The sequence below is a fragment of the Aquarana catesbeiana genome, linkage group LG07, assembly GCF_042186555.1.
Source record: "Aquarana catesbeiana isolate 2022-GZ linkage group LG07, ASM4218655v1, whole genome shotgun sequence".
NCBI lineage: Eukaryota > Metazoa > Chordata > Amphibia > Anura > Ranidae > Aquarana > Aquarana catesbeiana.
In genome coordinates, this window is record NC_133330.1 from 260,745,526 (window position 1) to 260,769,919 (window position 24,394).

General features: G+C 40.3%; 1 protein-coding gene and 1 long non-coding RNA gene across 4 annotated transcripts in view; one reads left to right on the top strand and one right to left on the bottom strand.

Annotated features, from left to right (window-relative positions):
• The window catches only part of LOC141103555 (uncharacterized), a 295,050-nt gene that overhangs the window by 37,225 nt on the left and 233,431 nt on the right, over positions 1 to 24,394 (top strand). The window lies entirely within an intron of this gene.
• The window catches only part of LOC141103554 (flavin-containing monooxygenase 5-like), a 207,981-nt gene continuing 197,200 nt past the window's right edge, over positions 13,614 to 24,394 (bottom strand). For both annotated transcript variants that reach the window (XM_073593262.1, XM_073593263.1), the window contains exons 8-9: positions 16,261 to 16,333; positions 13,614 to 14,254 (exon numbers count right to left, since the gene is read on the bottom strand). In XM_073593262.1, coding sequence (XP_073449363.1) covers positions 13,909 to 14,254; positions 16,261 to 16,333 — 419 coding nt within the window. In that variant the 3' untranslated portion in view covers positions 13,614 to 13,908. The remainder of the gene's footprint in view (positions 14,255 to 16,260; positions 16,334 to 24,394) is intronic.

Below are 24,394 nucleotides of genomic sequence, written 5' to 3' on the forward strand. Positions count from 1 at the left end.
TGATATTAATAGAGGGTCATTTTCTGAAGCCTCTATAAATACCCATAATGGGATTTCCTGTTTTGCATGGTATTTGGACAGACTGGCCAAATGTGCTGCTCTGTAGTAGTTAGTAAAATTAGGGTATCCCAGGCCTCCTTTATTTTTGGGAAGATGTAGTGTATGTATAGGTATACGTGGTTTAGAAGAGCCCCATATAAACGAAGTTGCTCTTTTTTGTACTATTCTCAAAAAATAGGAAGGAATTGGAATAGGGAGGACTCTGAATAGATAAAGCAATTTGGGTAGAATAGTCATTTTGATTGCATTAATCTTCCCTATCCAGGATAAAGGAAGTTGCGACCATTGTTTTATTAGATTTGTGATCTGTCTTAATACAGGAGGATAATTGGTTGAGAATAAGTCAGAATGAGATGCTGTTAAATGAATTCCAAGATATGGGATTGATTTTTCTGCCCATGTGAATGGGAGTGCAGCCCTAGCCGGGATCAATTCCATGTTTGTGAGTGAAATATTAAGCACTAGGCATTTCTTAGGATTAATCATAAGGCCGGATAGGGCTGCAAATCCATCAAGAGCTGGTATTAAGTTAGGACCAGAGACCTGTGGTGATGATAGAAAAAGTAATATATCGTCTGCAAATATACATAATTTGTGTGTAATACCTCCTACTTCAATGCCAGTTATAGTTTGGTTTGTTCTGATGTATTGGGCCATGGGTTCGAGTATAAGGGCAAATAATAAGGGAGATAATGGGCAACCCTGTCGGGTACCTCTTTCGATATTAAAGGCTTCAGATTTGTATCCAGCATATTTTATATAGGCTTTGGGTTTATTATATAATGCTTTGATCCATGTTAAAAAATGGGGTCCAAAACCCCATTTTTGTAATGAATATTGCATATATTGCCAGGATACTGTGTCAAATGCCCTCTTAATATCGAGAGATAGAAAACATAAAGGGATTTTCCGTTTTTTAGCAATATGTGCCAATAACACTGCCCTGCGTATATTATCGCCTGCCTGTCTATTTGGCATGAAGCCTACTTGATCTCTATGTATTAATTTTCCTATAATGCTATTGAGGCGTTTTGCAATTATTTTTGCTAATAATTTAATATCGAGGTTTAACAGAGAGATAGGCCGATAATTCACACAGGAAGTATCATCAGAAAGGGGTTTTGGGATCATACAAACAATTGCCATTAGTGTTTCTTGCCGAAAAGAATGTCCATCTAGAAGTTTGTTAAAAGTTTCAGTGAGAATGGGAGAGAGTATTTCTGAGAATGTTTTATAGTATAAAGCCGAGTAGCCGTCTGGGCCTGGTCTTTTGTTAAGTTTTAGGTCTTTTATGGCGTTAGCAACTTCATCTATAGTTATAGGCTCATCCAAACTGCTTTTTTCATTCTGAGATAACTCAGGTAAGGTTATTTTTGAGAAGAAGGATTCAGCCTCTGTAGGATTAAATTCATTGTTTGTCTTGTATAAAGTTGCGAGATGTGAGTGAAATTTATGGACTATTTTAACTGGATTACAAGTGTAAACATTTTTTGATAATTTCAAACGTATTGGTTTGAAAGATTTGTTAGTTGAATTTAATGCCCGAGCCAAATATGTACCTGGTTTGTTTGTATTCATGTAGAAATTGTGTTTGGAGCGTTTGAGGGATTTATCAACTGACTCAGTGAGAAATAGATCGTATTCCAATCTAGATTTTTCTAGATGAGATTTTGTACTCTGAGATGGATTATCTTGAAATGATATGTAGGCTGCATTAAAATTGAGTTCTAGTTTTTTTGCTAGATTTTTGCGTTCCCGTTTAAATAGTGCCATTTGTCTTTGTATTGTACCACGCAAGACAGGCTTATGAGCTTCCCACAGTGTTATTGGGGAGATGTCTGTTGTATTATTAATTGATATGTATTCCTTTAAAGCTTGTTCAATGGCCATCTGATGTAGTGGGTGTTTGAGCATTATGTCCGGTAAGTACCACGTTGGGTCATGCGCTTTTGGTATGGCTGAGGCTATAGTAGTGTATACTGCATTATGGTCAGACCACGGAATCGGAATTATATCTGATGCAATAATTTCTGGTATCATTCCTATTGTTAGAAAAATATGATCTATTCTGGTGAAGGTTTGATGAGGGTGCGAGAAATAAGTGAATTTCTTTTTCATTGGGTTACTTTCTCTCCATGAATCTACCAGATTGTATTTGGAAAGAAGTTGAGAAAAAGGTAATCTAGAGGTTATTTTGGATGGTGTAAAAGGTGATTTATCTAGAAATGGGAGGAGGACCTGGTTCGAATCCCCACACATTATCACTGTTCCTATTTTGTGAGTATTAATCACTTGTAATATATGTGAGAGGAATGGTGTAGGTTGTTTGTTAGGAGCGTAGTAGGAAATCACCGTGATTGCTGTATCCATTATATAACCCATGAGTATCAGGTATCTACCTTCTGGGTCTTTAATTTCTGATGATAAGGTGAATGGTGTGGATCGGTGAAATGCAATTAGAGTTCCCCTTTGTTTGGTACAGGCAGAAGCCGTGTAAATTTGTTGATAAAAAGGAGAAATATATTTTGGAGTAGAATCTTTGGTGAAGTGTGTTTCTTGGAGGCATACTATGTGAGCCTTCTTGTTATGGAAAGTACGGAAGGCTTTGGTCCTTTTTTGAGGGACATTTATTCCCTGAACATTCAGGGAAAGTATATTCAGTGGTGCCATGGCAATAGATCAAATAGTTTTGACTTACTTTTTGTTATGCAGAGCTGACTGCGCAGATCAACCTGTGTGGACTGAAGAGATGAATAGATAGAAAAGAAACCAGTGAATTCTGGAGTAAAGAGTAAACAAAAAACATATGTGATTAGATGATACATTGTATAAATTATTTTTTGCAAGTAATCACAATTTACCCGTGAAAGAGAATAAATATCTCTCTCAGGGGAATAAGTCCCTTCGTCACACTCCCACATAATATGGTTGGGAGAATGAGGAGGGCTAATGGGGGTACACGGATCTTCCGCTTACAGGAGAGAAGTGCTATGTCAAAAGACATCAAAATGATGTTTCATTAATTGGAGTGCAGAATATAGTTTTTGTTGAAATTATTTATTCCAGGGTGGTTGTATATGGTTAGTCTTGCCCTAGGCTAAATAATTCAGTTAGAAAGGTACTGTTAATAACTTTGGTATTGATGAAGATAGTTTGAATTATTTTGGGATTTTAACCCTTTTAGAGTAAACAATTACATATTTTATTCATATGTAACTGTTTAGATATGTTAACTCATAAAATTGAGGTTGTATTGCTTCAGATTAGAATAAACAAAAACATAATTCTAGGAACTAGTTAGGTAATAATATATTTGTTTTAAGAAAAGAAAGAAAAAGCTTCCATTACTTCTGGATTATTGAACATATTTGTCCTAAAAAGTAATAAATCTATTGTTATTACCTGATAATATATAACTGAACAAGAATTTCCTTATTTCACTTATATATTCTAAGGCTATATGAATCAGAAGTAATAAGAAATATAACTGGAATGTAACATGATCCCACACAGTGTGTGAATATCAGAATGCAGTTACATTCAGTTATAAATATAGGTTTTTTATAGCGAACCATCTCTTAGTATAATAAATGAAGAGATATCAGGAATTAGGATGTCAGTCCATTGAATCTTCTTGGTCCATGGATGATGTGGCATAACGGCCTCTTTTGTGAGAATGATGATTCCCATTTTGTTCTGAAATTTTCTGGGTGCTGCCTGAAGGTGAAGATGATGCCATTCTTCTGCGTGTGGGAGTGTTGCTGCTTGTGGGTTCTGTCAGATTTAATTTTAAAAGGGTTTGTTGTAGTTCATCTGCTGATCTGCTTCTGTAAATTGTACCTTGGTAGTTAAATCTGACTGAAAAGGGGAAGCCCCATTGATACATAATGTTGTGGCGCTGCAGTTCCATTAGTTGGGGTTTCATGGATCGTCTTTTAGTAATAGTAAGTTGGGATAGGTCAGCAAAAATTTGATAATTGTGTCCTTGAAAATTAAGTTCCTTTTTTTCTCTTGCAGCAATTAGTATTTGTTCTTTCGTTCTGTAATAATGAAATTTTGTGATTATATCACGTGGGGGTCCATCTTTCTTTTTGGCTGTGAGGGCTCTGTGTACTCTGTCCAGTTCTAAACGTTCAATAGGGATATCTGGCTTTAGTTCTTGTAATAGAGCAGTAATAGTAGATTGCAGGTCTGTCACAGTTTCAGGTATTCCCCTTATGCGCAAGTTTGAACGTCTGGCTCTATTTTCGTAATCTTCGAGCTTAGTTTGAAGTATTAAATTCTCTTTTTTTAATTGTTCCAATTCTGTTATATTTTCTTGGGTTGTAATTTCAATTTCATCCATTTTTATTTCTAAGGCTGCGGTGCGGTTTCCCAGCTCTCTTATTTCTTTGGTTAGGCTTTTTGTTATTTGGTCTGAGGTTTGTTTTAAAGCCTTATGAAGCATCTTTTCAAATTGTAATAATATTACTGGGGATACTGAGGAGGCTTGTGGAGAAGTTTGTGAGAGGATTTGTTCTGTATCTGACTCAAATGGAGAGTCTTGCTGTGACATTTTCTGTCTGTGAGAGCGCCCTGATGCTGTATCTTGTGAGGTGACTGGAGCTGCTTCAGCTGCAGTGAGTGCCTGTGAGCTCTTTGTGAGGTGATTTTTATTTCTGCCACGGTTTCCTCCCAGTACCATATTTCCTGCCCAAACTTTCACAGTTTGTTCCCTGGGGCAAAAAGGTTCAAATGGATACCTTTTGAGCCTGCAGACTCCGCTTTGTCCTTCTCTTCTCTCCTCAGCGGTGTGGAGCTCTAACAATGCATGTCTGCTCTGCTAGGCTCCGCCTCCTGCCCCCTAACAGAACATCTTTCAAGGTGGCATCAACATTGTAATATATGAACATGTCCAGCATATGTACTGACATGAATTGTAGAGAAATGTTTTTAAAACCAGTTTTGCTTAGAAAAATAAGTTTGCCGCTGTTTATCTATCGAAAATGATGAACCCCGTCTGGGCCCGGAACAGCCCTCACAAGGGTCCCCATGAGACAACCACCACAGCACAACCACAGAAAAATCCTGAGGGATAGTAAAATATCCTATTGTAATTAAATTGATAAATAAAAAATGTATATAGATATACATCAAGGGTGTTGGTGTTGTAATTATTTTAACAGGATGGGGCTTCCTTCTGAATATATTGCAAAGCCTCTTTTTGCATGTCTACAAGGGATATTGATTCTAATGGCAGATCACGCTAATGTTTTTATCATCATGTAAGTTTGAGTCGAACATTGGATATTCGTCTGTTCGACGAATAGCGAACATTATGGGGCGTTCGCAGCAAATTCGAGCATGCCCCATAATGCACTGCAAGATCGCAGTGTATTGATGCCTGATGATTGGTCAAAGCATGCACCTGACCTCCATGCTTTGGCCAATCACAGCACGCTCTGCTGTGAAAGACATGATTGGCCAGGCAGGGTGTCTTTAGCCAATCATGGCTCAGGGGGCTAAGTCCATGTCCCACACTATATAAGGTGGCTTACACGGCGGCTGTATATAGTGTTATAATTGAGAGAATGTTAGCTAGAGGCAGGTTAGTTAGTGGCGTGTAGGTAGTTTAGTATATATATATATATATATATATATATATTTATATTTATATATATATATATATATATATATATATATATATACACAGTGTAGACAGTGTAGTGTAGACTATATATACAGTGCAGGCAGTGTATTTATATATATATATATATATATATATATATATATATATATATATATATATATATATATACAGTGTATGCATTCAGTATAGACAATATATACAGTGATACAGTGCAGGCAGTCTGGTATATATATATATATATATATATATACACTAAAGTGCCTGCAAGAGGTGTCCTGTCAGTGCATGGCACTCTGGGATGTGTAGGCGAGTGGTGGGCCTACTTGCGCATGCGCCTTAGCCTATTGGTGTCCGCACTCAGCCAGTGGCGTCAGACGGGCCGCTATTACCAGCATTACATCCTGCTGGTTCTACAGGGCCGGCCACGCTGGTACTTGAAGATACTCAGGTGATACGGCCATCCCCACATTCTTTGAACTTACGGTGGAACATATACCCCTTTCACTTCCTGTTAAATTTTCACAATTTGAGCTCCAAAGCACTGCTTTGCACTATGCTTTTTGTGTTGCTGTTTTCCATTTGATCCATGCTGCTCTGTGCAATTCCGGCCTCATTAGGCCGAAGCTGTGCCGAGACATTGATCTATAGATGGTATATATGGGATATAGGGTGATCAACACTCTATTTCACTTACTATGTAGGTGCTTGTGTGCTCATATGCACATGTATGTGCCTATATGTGAGTGTATATATTTTTTGCTATTTAGCAGGATATTAATCCTTTCTTGTTTTTTTTTAATAATTTTTAATTCCCCGTTTTTTTAGTTTCAATCGAGATATCATTTTTTTACTTTTTAATGATTATTATTAGATCCTTGTTTTTTCTTTCTTTCTCTCCTCTTTATCAATCAGTGTTTCTCCAATTGTCTCCTCCCTTTTTTATACAGGGCCTCTTGGCCATCTGATTCTCTCCATTTCCATAAGTTGTGAACACCTTTGGTGCCCCCTAGCCTGTATTTTCTCATTCCCTTCTACAGAGTGTTTGTACGTATGGAGGCTATGTTAGCCCTTTTGAGTGGGCTACGTTTGTCCACCATTATGAATTTAATGTTCTTCCCATTTTTTCATCTCTACTTTTAGCTTGGTTCCCTGTATGCTCCCTGCAGTCACTCTTGCGATGTCTCTTTTGTTGCCTCTGGGCGGTTTGGGTGCGTGCTTCGCCCATTTGGTGATATTTGGAGGTAGGGGGTTTGGTTAATCATCACGTGTGATAATATTGCTGTGTTACATGGTAATTATTTGTTCCTCTGTATTTATTGTCCATCAGAGCCATCACCGTACGCTGGCAATTACATATTCCCTCGAAGAAGCCCACGATTGGCGAAACATGTAGGGATTGCTAATAGTAATTGTCATTGACACTTGGATACCTTGGCCAGTATTTAGCACTTGTAATACTCTATTTTATGCACCTATGAATTGTGTTTTTCTACTGTTTTTTATGTAAGAAAATGTACATTTTTATTATAAAAATAATTGTCTGACTATATGCTGGGCACTGTTATAATCCCTAGTTAACATCCTACATTTACTGTATATTCCTGCATATATTATTTGTTATTTATATATTGTTTTTCTTTTTTTTCCAGTCATGTTCATTATGTCCTTTGACAACATGGCATCCTTTTTTGATTTCTCCAGTCTATTTACATTGGCTTTTTGTGGGTCCTGTGTGTTCCTGGTCGTTTGGGGTTGGGCTGTGTTGTGCCTCCCTCAGGTTTGTTTCAATCCGGGGGCTGCAATGTGCACTGCTTGCGCTCCCTTCCTCTGCCCTCTTTGTGTGGGGGGTGGGTGTGCGTGCACTGTGCGTCGATGTCACACCTCTTACGCCATTCATGCGGCATCACTCCTTGTGGCAACGTTATGCCGGTGATCATCCAGCTACGAGCGGTATGGGAGGTGGTTTTGGCGCCAAACTGCCAGGCGGCTCTTCAGCATTGGTGTAGGTGCCTCCCCTCCCTGAGTGCTCACGTGCATGATGTTGATGGAGTTTTTCTGTGGCGGTGTTCATGGGCACCATCCATGGACGGCTCAGGCACTTGGCTAGTGCATTACATGCCCCTCAGCCTGGTTGGCAGGTAACATCCTTGGCTTCTTCACCCCGTTCTTGTCTCATCTTTCACCATTCCTCCTACTTTCTTGCCTTTGTTGGGGGTCCCTCTCCCTTTCCTTTTTAGGACTTCCCTCACCTGTGTTTCTATTGGTCATGCTTAATTTAAGTTTTGCTTGTCACATCTTTTCTCTCTTGCAACACCTCTCACTATCTTGACAGGAGATACAATGCATCCTTGGTTCAACATTCACCACACATTTTCTATAGTTACAGTTTGTCATTGGTATCATGCCTACACATCATTCACTGCCTGATCATTGTCCGTCCTGGTTGGGGCCTGTATGGACCGTCTGTGGTGGAGCACCCCATCACAGCTCCTGGGGGAGATGTTTTCCGTATATGGGGAGACGCATGGCCCATACTACCATGCCATTAGTACATGGATACCTTGTAAATACCTGTTGGTGTTCTGACCCCCTATTTTGGCTTGACAATGTGTGAATATACTGGATCAATTAGAAATGTATCTATGTCATTGCAGAGACACAATACACGCTTTCTCCTGATGAGTGATGCCAAGTAGCGAAAAACACATTGAGCCAACAGATGTCATGTTCCAATCATGTGTCACATCAGCATGATTTCTATTGTATCAGTTGTTTCTAGTTTAGAGACCTTGGGTTCCATTATTATTCATCATGTGTTTGTCTACTTTTATGGATTATCCCAAATTATGCATTTATCCATGTAAAATAAAGTTTTTATTTTAGTATATTTTCTCATCCCTCTTCAATGTTGGGGATTAGAGCAATTTCCCACCATGCAGGTACCTATTTATGGGTATATATATGAGTTTTACTGAAAATGAAATATAGTTACTAATGAATTAATAATGTGCCATAAAATAATATACTATATATCAGAGATATGTTCATTACAATAATTTAATATATAATCCTGTCCCTCACGTACTTCATGTAAAGTCCTGCTCTCTTTTTTTTTTTTATACAGTACCTAACTCTTTTTTTAGTCACTTAACCAGCTTACAATGTAACTTAGTATGGGCAAACAAGAAACCCAGGACTAATTTCTACCTACTTACTCTTCCAAAAAAAAAGGAGGAATGGGATTACCGGACTTTAGAAAATACTACTATGCCACACACATCACAAGAGTAATAGACTGGCACTGCCATTCCAATAACAAAGACTGGGTAAAACTAGAACATTCATGCTCCTCTCACACCCTACAATTCCTACTGTGGACTCTTGATTCAAAACACCATGAAACTACTAAAAAATACCAATAATTAAAACTACGCTCTACATTTTTCATAAAGTCGCCACCTCACATAACCTGACATCCGTTACTGGCCCCTTAACACCAATTGCCAATGATCCAGATTTTCCCCCGGGCATGCACAACAAAATATATCTAGAATCGATCAAGACACACCTCTACTAGCTTATCACTGCTTCCACAAAGGTAAATTAAAATCATTTAACTCTTTCCAGAGGGAATTTGATGGTAGCTCTTTTAACTATTGGCTATATGTACAATTGCATGACTTTCTTCAAAATAGCCACCACAGAGCATTCTTTACTAAACCCATGACACCATTAGAAGTTACCTGCAATAACAAGTTGCATAACAGCAAAACTACATTAGCTTTTTCCTGGCTTACACAGGAAGGGCACAAAGACATTGACAAATGTAAAAAAGCATGAGAACGGGAGCTCAAACTGCAAATTTCAGATGCTCAATGTGAAAAAGCATATGTTTTTGCCCACAAGTGTTCCCTGAGCACAAAAATACAGGAAACTTCCTACGAAGTCCTCACGCAATGGTACATTACGTCACTTAAAATAGGTTATTGGCCTCCCTCGGCTTCCGACAAGATGTCACAAAACAAGGGCACCTTTCTACACATGTGGTGGACATGCCCCCTAATCTTTGATTTTTGGCAACAGATTAAAAAATGGATCAGACATATTACTGAAACTATATTAGATCTATATCCTGCTGCAAGTCTACTACACGTAACTTCCTATACATATAGTAAATACAAAGGGTCACTAACTAAGCACCTTTTAAATGCAGCAAAAGCTTTATTCCAATTCACTGGAAATCCTCTTATATACCAGCAATTAAAGATTGTCTGGCAAAGGTAAACAGTATCTATTATATGGAAGAAAGCCTGGCCATTCAAAAAGAGTCCACCACCAGATTTCAGAAAACATGGAGTAATCAGCTTTTGTTCACCTTGTCTAAAGAATAGGAAACTATAAATAAATAAGAGCTGAAGGGCACACAAGAGTATCATCACTCTCACTTCTCCAGTCATTACACCTCTCTTGGATTGTTGTTTCACTCATTTAAGAACTCATATTAAGAGAACATATACCTCCGACACCAGTAGCATATTTCCTTTATATATTGATGTAATCATATTATCAACATTACATTGTCTCTTACTTACTGTATGTGTCATTTATACCTCATAATAATGAGGCCATTTATGATTTTTGATTTTATTTGATTTCATTTGGATTTTATTTATGTATTTTATCCCACGTTAATAAGTTTTTTCATACCTTATTATTTATTTATTTATTTCCACAATCAAAACTTAATTCATGTACTCTAACCATTACTATCACTAATATCTTTTGCTTATATACGCTGTTATTGTTTGCATTTGTATACGCTTTTGTTGTACAAGTTATATATTACCATATATAATGTAATACTTTTACTTACAGTACTTTGAATAAAGGACTATTGTGAAAAAAAAGCAAAGCAACTATCTGACACCCCTTTAGGTTGGCAAACATGCCTGGATCAGCCTTTAACAATGAGGAACACTGGAGCCTCCATTGCATCCACCAGAGGATCACTGTACCTGAGCCAAAACTGCCTAGACTTTGGTTTGACCTCAGGGCCAGATAGTCAACCTCTGAAGTTGCCTACCTGGGATGCCTCCAGGCTTAGCTCCAGGGCTAGGAATCAAAACTCTGAATCTATCTGAAAATTGATGTACACTACCTTCATGGCATTGTCCGCTTGAATTTGGATTGTATACCCTTCCACTAAGGAGGTCTAATACTTCAGGGACAGTAAAACTGCTAAAAACTTCTGAATGTTAGTTTGGGAAACAAGACGCCGAAGACAACCAAGCCCCTTGAAATCAAGGGTGTCTAAGTCTCTTCCCTAGACTGATCAACTGTCTGCGTTGATGGGGGGATTCTTTAAACAAGAAGTAAAGACTTCCTTGCTCCAGAGCCAGACCCCTGACCCTCAGCGATAGGCAAATCAGCTGTCCAAAGACTGAGTCAACTTGTCCCCTGAAGAACAAAAGCCTTTAAAGGCCTAAGGTGAAACCAGGCCAAATGAGTTGCCTCACTTTAGGCTACCCTCAGTTCTAGGCTTCTCATACAAAATGGGGATGCAAATCGCTCCTGGTCCACACAGCTGGAATCTGAGACCAGAGTGTGTAAAGTTATCGATGAGGAAAATGGCAGCAGGGGCAAAGCCCCAGCAGGAGCTGGCTTGCTGTCTGCTGTGGTAGGCTTATGCAATTGGTTACATCAGTATTGGAATACAGCTTGAGACATTCACAATAACTTGGCTATGCTAACTTCACCAAGGCTCAGAGCAATCCTTTACAACTATGAATATTGGGCAGGAGAGGTTCTGTCTACCTTATTAAGGTAGTCTTGAAACACTCTCTCTTGAAAGGCAACTTCACCAAGGGCTCACAGCATTTCTTTATGGCTATGAATAGTGGGCAGAAGGGCTGCTGTCACCCTCTTTAAAGCAATCTTGACAAATTATCGACCTTGTAAATGCAGCTTCACCCAGGAGCCACAAACATTCTGTGGACAACCTATCTGTAATTATCTGCCATTACTGAACTGGCAGCAAAAGAGTATCCATGAGTGACATTAACTGTTGTGAGTGTCTGTTTGCAAGGATGGAGCCCTTTTGGATTTGTCCTGCTGAGCTTGTATGACCATTTATAATATGATGGTCCATTTGATCAGGGAAGAGGCTCTTTTTGAATGGTGTCAGACAGTGGTGGAATCTCCTTTATTATAGTGGTGCTCATTACACACATTGAAAGAAATCTATTCACATTTCATGTGATGGATTCCATATAGATGGTTGATCGTTAAATAAGGACTTTGTTGCGTTTTTTTCGGTCCTGTCCTCTTTTTTCACAATTAAAAAAAGTCCCCTGTGTGATGATTATTTGTTGATAGATTCTCTTTAATGAGACATCCAGGGTCTAAAAGTGTGGGGGATTGCCAATGGGGGAAGGGGTGGTATTTTTGGGGGTTGGGGGCCTGTCAGTGGAGAGAGGAGTGGTATTTGGGGGGTTGGGTGTCTGTTAGTGGGGGGGATTGGTGGTATTTGGGGGGTTTGGGGGTCTCAGAGTGGAGGGAGGGTGGTATTTGAGGGCTTAGGTGTCAGTGGAGGAAGGGGATGGAATTTGGGGGCTGGAGGTCTGTCAGTGGAGGGAGGAGTGGTATTTGGGTGGTTTGGAGGTCTGTCAGTAGAGGAAGGGGGTGGTATTTGGGAGGTTGGGGATCTGTCAGTGGAGGGAGCAGGGTTATTTCGGGGTTGGGGATCTGTCAGTGGGGGAGGGGTGGTATTTGGGGGGTTTCCAGCAAACATGTGACCTCTACTTCCACGAGTTGTGTCTAGTGTCTATTGAATGTTTGTTACATTAACATTGATTAAAAAAAAAAAAGTGGAGTGGAGGCCACATGTTTCCTGTCAAACGTGGAGCTCCAGTCTGCAGCCAGACCCTCTTGCAAATCTCTCCAAAGTGAAAACAAATAATCCTCAAGACATTTTGTGACTGAAATATGTTTCCCAATTGGAAAATTCCGCTCTGCATGTTTCAGTGACAACTCAAATTTTTGGCTTTTCTCTCATTTTTAGTTCCACTGACAATGGTCACCAGGAAATACAGAGAGTGCATTTCACCATCAGAAACACATACAGCAATAAAACCCAGACAAAGGGTCTAACCCCTCCCCACTTTATCAAGACATAAAAAAGCCCTTTTACTCAAACTTTAAGCTGGCCCGACCCCTAAAACACTACTCTAATGCCCTGTACACACAACCGTTTTTCCCGTCGGAATAAACTCTGAAGGTTTTTCCGACGGAGTTCCGACGGAATTCCGCTCAAGCTGTCTTGCATACACACGGTCACACCAAATTCTGACCATGCAGAACACGGTGACGTGCAACACGTAGGACGGGACTAGAAAGCAGAAGTTCAATAGCCAGTAGCCAATAGCTTCTGTCTCGTACTTGCTTCAGGGCATGCTTCGTTTTTGGTACGTCGGAACAGCATACAGAAGAGCAGTTTTCCCAATAGGAATTGGATCCGTCGGAAAAATTTAGAACATGTTCTCTTTCTAGGCCTGTCAGAATTTTCGATGTAAAAAGTCTGATGGGGCATACACACGATCAGAATATACGATGAAAAGCTCCCGTCTGACTTTTTCTGTCGGACATTCCGCTCGTGTGTACATGGCTTAAATCTTCATGGTTATAAATTATGGTGATACTAGCAAGAAAAAAATAGAATCAGTACAGACACCTCATTTTTTAATGTGCCCTGCTCTAAACCCCAGTTTTCAGAGATGGTACTAACTTAAAAAACTAACTAAAAAAAAAAAAAAATTTAAATGTAAAATTTCTCTCCAGAGGAAAAGGCTGCATGTATAGAGGCTCCAATGGAGCTAACAAAAGATCTTACATTTGGTCTGAGGCCAATAAATCAGCTAGAAAGAGATTTACATTTTTAATCAAGGGTTCTCTTTATTACAGGGAACAAAATAAAATAATAAAAACACTTTGCAGTAGCAAATTGCACATAATAAGCTATGCATTTAGAAGAATATTTTTTTTAATAACTAAGAATAAAAGCATAGTCCCATTACAATCAAAGTTGGAAGGTGTGAGATTTTCACAATTAATTGAAATTAATTTTCAAATTTAAAGAATACATTATGTAACAAATAGGTCTTGGTCAAGAGACTGAATTCTTTAACAATGGACTTTTTTGAATCATAGCATTGTTTGATTATTTACATTAAGACATATATGGCAGCAAAGATCACCAAGAGGCCCAGAAGCTTAAAAAGCATATTAAATGAACTGTGGTTCATTTCAGTATCAGTGATGCGGGTCTTTGTTGGCTTTATGACACGATCCTTCTGAGTTAGAATGGCTTTTCTAGCACCCTTCCATTGCCCTGGTCCATACAGACGATACTGGTAAGGTGTACATGGACCAAATAATGTCTCCCAGGCCAGTTTGGGATCTGACAGGAAAAGATGCTTAACGTCAGGCTTGCAGCCTACTTCTACTGCAATTTCATCCATGTATGATACGTAATCCACTTGTATGGTGTGGCGCTCACTTTTGACATACCTGAAACAAGAGATTTGGACAATATTGTGAAAAGAATATTCCAGGATTTGTTTTAATTTGTTTTAATATATATTCTTTATATATTTTGGATTTATATATTCATGAGGACAACATTCTGTCCTTTGTTCCCATTGTGCTCCTGAGCTGTCACCCTGTCACCTAGGTTTCCAGTGGAGACTATACTTAACTATTTAAACACAAATTATGCAGGCATAGTCCACCAAAAAACAAAAAAAAGAAGTATTTTATTAAAAAAGTAAATTGTTATTGAAACAGTAAATAAATTGTTATTGAAACACAATAATACAGAAAAGAGTGATCTGATCTTTTCTGTACACAGCAGCATTATTCTGCACCATGGCCTGCATTATACAGACCATTCATAAAATGCAGACTGCAATGTGTATCGTGTAGTTGGTTATGGAGTTCTCTATCTAAAGTGATTCTGTCAGCACAAGATCACTTGTAGGTACAAGATACCCGTTAAAAGAAGATAGTGGCCAACTTCTTGAAATTAATGAATTCTATTACAAAAAGGATAAAAACAGGGTACTCACATTCTGCTGGTGCTTCCAGCGCACCAGTCTACAAACAGCTTTTTAAATCCGTAATAGGAAACACCTCTCCCGTCTCACACAAGCCTCGCAAACACTCCCAAAGGCAACCAGCTCCATGCTAGTTCCTGTTATTGTAATCATCCGTGCCCCTTTGGGACCATTTGCGAGGCTTGTTTGAGACGGGAGAGGTGTTTCCTATTATGGATTTATAAAGCTGTTTGTAGACTGGTGCACTGAAAGCACCAGCAGAATGTGAGTACCCTGTATTTATCCCTTTTGTAAAAAAAAAAAAAAAATTAAAATGATATAAGCACCATCAGTTTTTCTCTATTTAAATATATTGGCTACTACAGGCCACCTGGAAGCAAGGAGTGAAGAGGAGATCTGGAGTTTCCATGGTGTAGCCCTGGAGAGGCTAAAAAGCTGTAACTGACCCTACTTAGTTGTGGTGGTCACACTGTTTCAGGTGAGATTACTCATGGAGGGGAGGAGCACCTGCGGTGATTTACATCTGCACTATTTTTGAGCATGAAAGGAGTGGATTGAATATAAGCACTACTGTGGAATACACAAATGTGGGATACTCTATCATTTTGGATCAAGTTTTTTACTTTTGCATGGGCACTGTGTTTTCACTTATATATGTTTTTAAGGACTTTATTTGCATATATTGGTTTTTGGTAACATATATTTAATATTTATGTGTATGTTTTTATTGGATTATTTATTTTCCAATTTAAATGAATTAATTTATTTATGTTTTACTATTTTTTACAATTTTTACATTGATAGTAAAAAATAGTTAGGGAATATCCATTACCATTTAGTAAACAAATGAAAGCCCAATTTAATCTGAAAAAGACGAAGTATAATTTACCTAGATACATTAAGAAGATGTATTGAAATGTATAGTTTTACAAGTATATGCCAAATTTCAAAACTGTGTCTGGGCATTAAATTTTGTTTTATCTCCCATCATGAAGAGGTTAAAGTGTAACTTCACATTTGTTAAGAAAAAAACAATCCCCTCTAAGTAATGTATGTACTTTGCAAGGATTTTAACAAATTTTGTAGCAGACTTCCACCCTTTTCTACTTTGAAGAAATGCTGTTAATTTGACTATGTTCTTGCAACACAGATTCCAGAATGGGAGGGTCTGGTTCATAACAAGCACCTGGTGAAGGTGAACTTTCTAATGTTCTAATAGGGAAAGTTGCAGTGTCTGCATCCCCTTATAAGTATTTAACCTGTAGGGAGTATCTTACATAAGTGAAATTCATAATGCACAGAATGCCCAAAATTGTACTTAGATGTTAATGTAGACCTCTGAGAAAATCAGTGAGCCAATCATGCAAGCAATGTTAGGTGTCCCATATGCAAGGAGCCTAATGGTGGAGATCCAGATTTCTAAAAATCTTGGATAAGTTTTGTTTAAGGAGATTGGCTAACCTGTTCTGCAGGTCTTCCTTTCTCTTGTTGATCTCTTCCTTCATTTCACCCATGGGCGGAAGCTTGGCTAGACCTAAGAAAAGTGCAGACATAGTTAAACATAATAATTAAAGCCCAACTCAAAGTACAGCTATATATATATATATAGATCTATATATATCTATATATATATATAGATCTATATATATATAGATATATATAGATCTATATATATATTCAAATCATTAGTAAGACCTCATCTGGAACATGCAGTTCAGTTTTGGGCACCAGATCTCAAAGAGGATATCGGGGAACTGGAGAAAGTGCAGAGAAGGGCAACCAAACTGATCAGAGGCATGGAGGAGCTCAGCTATGAGGAAAGATTAGAGCAACTGAATTTATTCACTCTTGAGAAGAGGAGAATAAGGGGGATATGATCAACATGTTCAAATATATAAGGGGTCCATATAGTGAACTTGGTGTTGAGTTATTCTCTGTATGGTCAACCCAGACGACACGGGGGCACTCTTTACGTCTAGAGGAAAAGAGATTTCATCTCCAAATATGGAAAGGTTTCTTCACAGTAAGAGCTGTGAAAATGTGGAATAGACTCCCACCAGAGGTGGTTCTGGCCAGCTCAGTAGATTGCTTTAAGAAAGGCCTGGATACTTTCCTAAATGTACATAATATAACTGGGTACTAACATTTAAAGTTGATCCAGGGAAAATCTGATTGCCTCTTGGGGGATCATTGGGGGATCAGGAAGGAATTTTTTCCCCTGCTGTAGCAAATTGGAGCATGCTCTGCTGGAGTTTTTTGCCTTTCTCTGGATCAACTGTGGGTATGAAATTGGGTATATTGGATTGTACGATATTTTTTATTTTATTTATTTATTGTTTTCAAGGTTGAACTGGATTATATATATATATATATATATATATATATATATATATATATATATTTATATATATAGCCAAAAGTATTGGGATACCACTCCAAATCATTGGATGCAGGTGTTCCAATCACTTCCATGGCCTCAGGTGTATAATATCAAGTGCCTAGGCATGCAGACTGCTTCTACAAACATCTGTGAAAGAATGGGTCGCTTTCAGGAGCTCAGTGAATTTAAGCATGGTAGCGTGATAGGTTGCCACCTGTGCAATAAGTCTATCCGTGAAATTTCCTTGCTACTAAATATTCCACGGTCAACTGTTAGTGGTATTATAACAAAGTTAAAGTCCCTGGGAACAGCAGCAACTCAGCCACAAAGTGGTAGACCATGTAAAATGACATAGTGGGGTCAGCGCATGCTGAAGCCCACAGTGCGCAGAAGTCGCCAACTGTCTGAAGAGTCAATAGCTACAGGCCTCCAAACTTCATGTGGCCTTCAGATGAGCACAACAGTGCATAAAGAGCTTCATTGAATGGGTTTCCATGGTTGAGCAGCTGCATCCAAGCCTTATATCACCAAGTGCAATGCAAAGCGTTGGATGCAGTAAAGAAAAGCACGCTGTCTCTGGACTCTAGAGCAGTGGAGATGTGTTCATGGGAGTCACACTTTTCTGTCTGGCAATCCGATGGACATGTCTGGGTTTGGTGATTGCCAGGAGAGCGCTTGACTCTGAGTGCCTGACTGCTTTGTGAAAAGTGTAAAGTTTGGTGAAGGGGGGATTATGGTGTGGGGTTGTTTTTCAGGGGTTAGGATTGGCCCCTTGGTTCCAGTGAAAGGAACTCTTAAGGCGTCAGCATACCAAGACAATTTGGACAATTTCAATTTTGTGGGAACAGTTTGGGGATGGCCCCTACCTGTTGCAACATGACTGTGCACCAGTGCACAAAGCAAGGTCCATAAAGACATGGATGAGCGAGTTTGGGGTCGAGTAACTTGACTGGCCTGCACAGAGACCTGACCTCAACTTAATAGAACACCTTTGGGATGAATTAGAGCGGAGAATGCGAGCAAGACCTTCTTATCCAACATCAGTGCCTGACCTCACAAATGCGCTTCTAGAAGAATGGTCAAACATTACCATAGACACAATCCTAAACCTTGTGGACAGCCTTCCCAGAAAAGTTGAAGCTGTAATAGCTGCAAAGGGTGGACCAACACAATATTGAACCCTACGGACTAAGACTGGGATGCCATTAAAGTTCATGTGCCACAAACTTTTTGGCAATACAGTGTGTATATAGCTATATATACATGTAGCGCTTGTAGATTTACAATCTACCGCAGATTAGGTAAATTTAGTAAATTGTGTGTTAGGAAGGTTAAAAGTCCGCCTCTGTTCCAGCTTGGCTGACGTTGTGTGTGCTTCCGTGCTGACCGGTGGGTGTCGCTGTTACCATTAGTCAGTGTTGGAAGGGCAACGTGTCGAAGTGTATAGATGCTCCTCTGTCTCGGAGACAAGCTCGGTGGAGGTGGTCCTCCGAGTTGCATTCTGGGAAGGGGGTATTTATGGGACATACGCCATGTTCTAAGGTCGTTTTACAGCCACCTGCTGGCCCTCCTGGCCGACAGGTATGCGTTAAGGAGCTACCTCGTTGTCCTCCGATCGGGAGGCCCACGATGCTGCGGCGCAGGGGTGGTTCCAGAAGCTTGTCTGGAGCCTACCACCGCGGCCGAGGAATGGTCCTGAGCTGTTGGTCCTGTGTGACGAAGCTGGACAGCCGAGGAGATCCCAGGGGAGGACCCGTCTTGGAGAGATCACGCAGCGTGCTGGTCTATGGAGGGGCTTGGTGACTCAGTTGCAGGACGTATCCAAAAGAAGTAATTATACAGCATAGTGTGGCCGGTTCAGCTTAAAGGTTCAGGCACTGTGACTGACTGCTCACTGCAGAAGATCTGATACATCCTCTGGCAGAGGATCGTGCAGATTTACCCCCCCAAGTAAGCCTGTGCCAGAGACTTTAGATTTGTGCTGCGTACTGGCTGCTAGACCGGTGAGAGAGGCCTATCCAGATGAGCAAAAGAGTGCGTCCCATGAGGTGAGCGTATTCCCCATAATTATCTGAATTCTACCGGGACATTTGTCGCTAAGATTTTGTAAGAAGATATTTGAGTTTCTCCTGAAGGTTTCCTTTTCCGTCTCTTTCCTGCTACTTCCTAAAGTTGACTGTTTAATAAAGCATTGAAAACGTACTCCAGTGTTGGTGCGTGTGTTGTCCAGCAGTAAACTCAATGGAACCCCTAGACCCGGTGCCAGTGAAACAGAGGGAAGCAAAGTGAAGGTAACAGACCCGCTTAAACCAGCAGCTCCACCGTGAGTTAGTGCTACATACAGGATATATATAATACCTTAAAATCCATTAACATTCACACTAGCACATTTTTTTTTTTTTTTGCATGTTTTCATGATTCACACATAGGACAGACCATTCATTTCAATGTGTTGCCCTACACACGACAAACACAACAAAGAAGCTGATGCATATTTCCAAGCTTCCGACTTTTGCCATTTTTTTGAGCATTTGTCCCCACGCACACGAACACACTTCTTGCTTGCCACATTTTGGGTGTCATTAACAATCAATGGCAACACAATAATGAGATATGTGCATTTCCCAAATAAATTAATGAAAAATCACCCGATTTAGTGTTCTTTTTATGTGCTACCCTAGTGTGCATAGGGTATAAAGCCCACTCTTACTCAGTCTGCACACAGACAACTAGCAAGAATTTTTGTTGTATTGCAGCAACTGCATTTACATGAGATCTTCTCTCAAAGTCCTCTTTTACATGCAATATGCCAATCAGGAAGTGGGTCGTGAAACCTGAGAGGCCAGGGAGTCTTAAGACCTTGTCATCTGCCTCCTAAGGTAAGGAGACCTCTGTTCGCCACCTTCCCGTCTGATTCCCACGTGCGTGGGGGGGGGAATCACCTCATTCCCATCCACCTCTTACGGGGGGAGGGGATCACCACCTTTCCATCTGCCCCCCCAAAATTTTGAGCACCAGCCGCCACTGCCGGACAGTATTTATTAGATAGTTTACTGGTTATCATGACGGTATTGTGCCAGTGTTACTCCCTTGGACACCATTCACAGACCCACCTAAGTAATGCCCACACAGGACACTGCATGATGGGATGTGTAGTTTACTGCTGGAAGAGGAGAGATGGGAAATGACATGCATCTCCCCGTCCACCTAGCCCAGGAGATATGAATAAAAAGCTTTTGATTTTGTGGGTGAATTATAAGTTTGTTTGCAAACATAGTATCCATAGGGATCCATATGAAGGATTGGCAGTTTTGGTGAAGGTACCCTGGAGTGGAGCTTTCATTAACACTGTCGCTTTTGTATTAATTCAAGGGCTCTTTTAGCTCAACTGCAGCAACACTTACCAAACTAAGCATGTTCAGCTTCTCCCCTAGCCTCTATATTTAGGAGATATATAGGGGACTCTGGAAGAAGGGGAGGATCAGAGGAGACAGGATCGAACAGCCTTTTTACACAATGCAGAAGATTAACTCCTTAGGTTCCACAGTGAGTATACAGGCATGCTTTACTGCATATACAGACTGATTTTACTGTTGTTGGTTTAGTAACACTTTAAAGTGGTTGTACTGTATTCTTTTTTTTTTGCCATAAAAATAACACACACGTCTATACTTATTTGCTCTGTGTAATGGTTTTGCAAAGAGCAGCCCCAATCCTCTTCTTCTGAGGTCCCCCTCACCAGGGCTCTAGGCCCCTCCTCTTCATCGGGTGCACCCACGAAAAGCTGCTTTCCCTGGGGGCACCCATGCAGGCTTAGTTCCAAGCCCCGCTGTTGCATCCATTGACTCGAAGGAAGGGAATAATTATTGCGCTACCCTAAAAAATGAGGATGGACAGTGAGTGAGTAAGCTGCTACAAACCATGTGACAAGAATGAATACCATATATTAAATAAATGTAGCGCTAAATCAACTTGTATAAGTAATAAATGTGCACGTGCATATAATGTCCCAAATAATGCCGTGTGGCTGTCAACACAAAAGTCCACAATCAGGGTAAATGAACCATGGGGCAATACATGCAACTTCTCAACGATGTACTCAGAAGTCTTCAAGGTAAGTAGAAGGATGGAATACGCTTACCAGCTGTGTTGGATTCTATTGCCATAAGCATAGAATCAGTAAGACTTTGTGCCACCAAGGGCAGAAACATGAGGTGATGGAGGCAAGGGTAGAGCCTCTATGGTGGAGGCAAGGGTAGAGCCTCTCTCGGCTATGGATGTCCCTTCTGGTCCACTAGAACTGGGTCAAAGATGATTTCCACAGATCAATAGTTCCTGATACTCTGTTAACACGACAGGCCAGGGCAGGTCCCGATTCTCCTTTCCTCTTGTCTGTAATGTGGAAGTGTCCACATCTTAAATCACGTGGGTGCTTCCTATAGCCTGACAAAGGTGTCTATCAAAGGGGTTCTCAAGATTCCTTATATGGTCCTGACGGGAAGGAGCAAGATTAGAATAACTGGCAACAAGATTGACAGCAGCTGGAGCCAATGGCTTCTGCTGCTGTCATTCTGTCCAACAAGGAGAGAGACAGCAGCTGGAGCTGCTGTGCTCATGCACATCACTAGATTGGATTAGGCTCAGGTAAGAAAAAAAGGGGGGGGGTCTGGGGGGTAGCTGCAGCATTGTTTACATTAAGGTAAAAAACCTTCTGGCTTTAGAACCACTTTAAAGAGGAAGTAAACTTTCCTCTATAACTTTTATCTATAGGTAAGACTATAAAAAGGCTTACCTATAGGTAGTGTAAATATCTCCTAAATGGGCACTGTGACATCACTGGCGCATGCGCTCTGAAGGAACGGCCAGCCGTGCTGTTCTTTCCAAACCCTGTGTCGCAATCGGCGGCTCCCGTTCGCATTGACGGGAGTGACGTCATCGCGGCTCCGGCCATTCAAAGAGCCGGAATTTGTGAACCCGGAAGCAAGATGGATGAAGATGGGAGCCAGCTGCAGCTCTGAGATCTCGGCATGGGAGGGCTTCGTTTTAAGGTAAGTTTAACATAATGTGCTAGTATGCGATGCTTACTAGTACATTATGCCTTTACCTTGCGGTTTACAACTGCTTTAAGAGAGCTCCTGACTTATTAAGAAATTTACAGTGTTAAAAGAGAAGTATGGCCAAAACTCTTTTGGCCATACTTGTATTGTGGGTCACAGGAGTGCCCTTCCTATTGCTTTCCTGTGACCCAGAATCAGCTGACATCACAGAACCCTGAGTTGGGCTATAATGGATAATTGAAAGGCTTTTATTTACATAGATAATCTTGTGGCAGAGGAAAGGCTTGACTCTGCAAATTTGAATAGTGGTTTCAGAAGGATGATGGGCTTCAATTGACAAGCAGCCACACTCCTGTCAGGTTTTTTATTCTGACATCAATGTCCCTTGGAGGGATTTTGCTTCACTTCTTGAGCTGAAGACAGAACAACATGGGAGATACAATGTATTTAAATGGAGGAAAGTCCTTTCTAAGACAGCTGTCACCAGAAAAAGCGTGCCCATGGAGATTTATTTATATTACATGTGAGTTTACAATGGAGGAGTGTGGGGGAGATTAAAGAAATATAAAGTATCCATTGGAGTTCCCTTCTTATATTGAGAAGTTTGTGTATGCTGAGTGTTCCAAGGAGAAAGAGCCTGCTGCTGCTGACACCTTAGAGAGCGATACCAGAAGTGCGACTAGACCTGTAGGGGTCTTTCCTTGAGGTGAGAGGCTGGGGCATACTATGGTCACGGATGGTAAAAGTTCTTCACTTTGAAAGAATTGAAAAATGATCTTGTTTGTCCACTTTGGATGGTGACACTCAAGTTTTGCACGGAGCACTTTATGATTTTTTTGGAACTCTTTTTGTAGAAAACATATATTTTTGGTTCATTTCATCTGGTTTTAGCATCTGCACTTTAGCATATCATTAGTCATTGAATCTTGTTTGCATTTTATTCATATTTTGCACAGTATATCTTCAGCTATTGATTAGTTATTAAAGCTTTTTTTATGCACTTTATTTACATATTGAGGAAGCGCCACATCATTTATTTATTGTATTATCCCTTTAGATGTGATTTTGCTTTGGGAGTATCTCACCAAAAATTAGATTTTTGTTGCAGGGGACGTCTAAAATCAGACTTACGTCTTAGTGCGTCTTAGTGCAGACTAAGTAAGCCAATCGCACATGCATTTCTGGGAGGCGTGCTGTATACCATCTGTGTACAGAATGCCTCCCGGTTGCCATATTGCATTGCATTTCTCAGAAAATTACAGAGCTGCAGACTGAAAAGGAAAGGTAATTTTTGATAAAATTCCAATATGATGTGTGTTGCAGTTGTATACGCTATATAATTTTTTTTATTTGCTATCTTTTTTCCCACGAAAGTGAAGTTAACCTTTTATGCAGCTATACCACACAGTGCTATCTGGCAGGCAAGATTGGACAGGGCACGATTTTCTCTGCTATAGTTTAGTAAAATGTACACTCTGCCTCCTGACCCCCTGCCTGTAATTGGACAGTGAAAAGAGAAGCAGCAAGCTGATGAGCTTATTTTTCTGCAAAAAAAAAAAAATTACTGGCTCCTTACGCTGTTTCTGTTTCTAAATCTGACCTCTGCTGTATAGAACAGGAATAGGCAACCCTTAGGCTGGGTTCACACTATTGCGAATTGGATGTGGATTTCCGCACATCCAATTCGCATGTTAGGAGACTGTGAACGGATCTCATTGGAGCTCGTTCACACAGCTCCAGGATGGCTGCAGAGCGAATTGCTCAGGGGTCCTTTGCGTCCATTTTAGGTCCAAATTCAGCCAAAAACGTACCAAAATCAGACCTGAAACTGTGAACAGCGACGCACCGGACCCCTGCTGTGAGCCACTCGGCAGGGCAGTGTGAACCCAGCCTTAAAGAGGTGGAGATCTACCTGAACAACATTGGGGAAGTCAAAGATAACCTGGCACAATGTTGCCTCCTCATACCTGATTTAAACGTCTAATTGTCGCATTACCGTGTCACAATCGTATGCATTGCACGGCAACCATGGGTTTAAATCAGGTGGTAAAGATGCAACATATCACCTTCTCACCACCTGTCAAACACACTCAGATTGCTTTTCAGAGGAGCAGCAGTGCCTGCTGCACTTGTGAATGAGCCTTTAGTTGCATTTGGC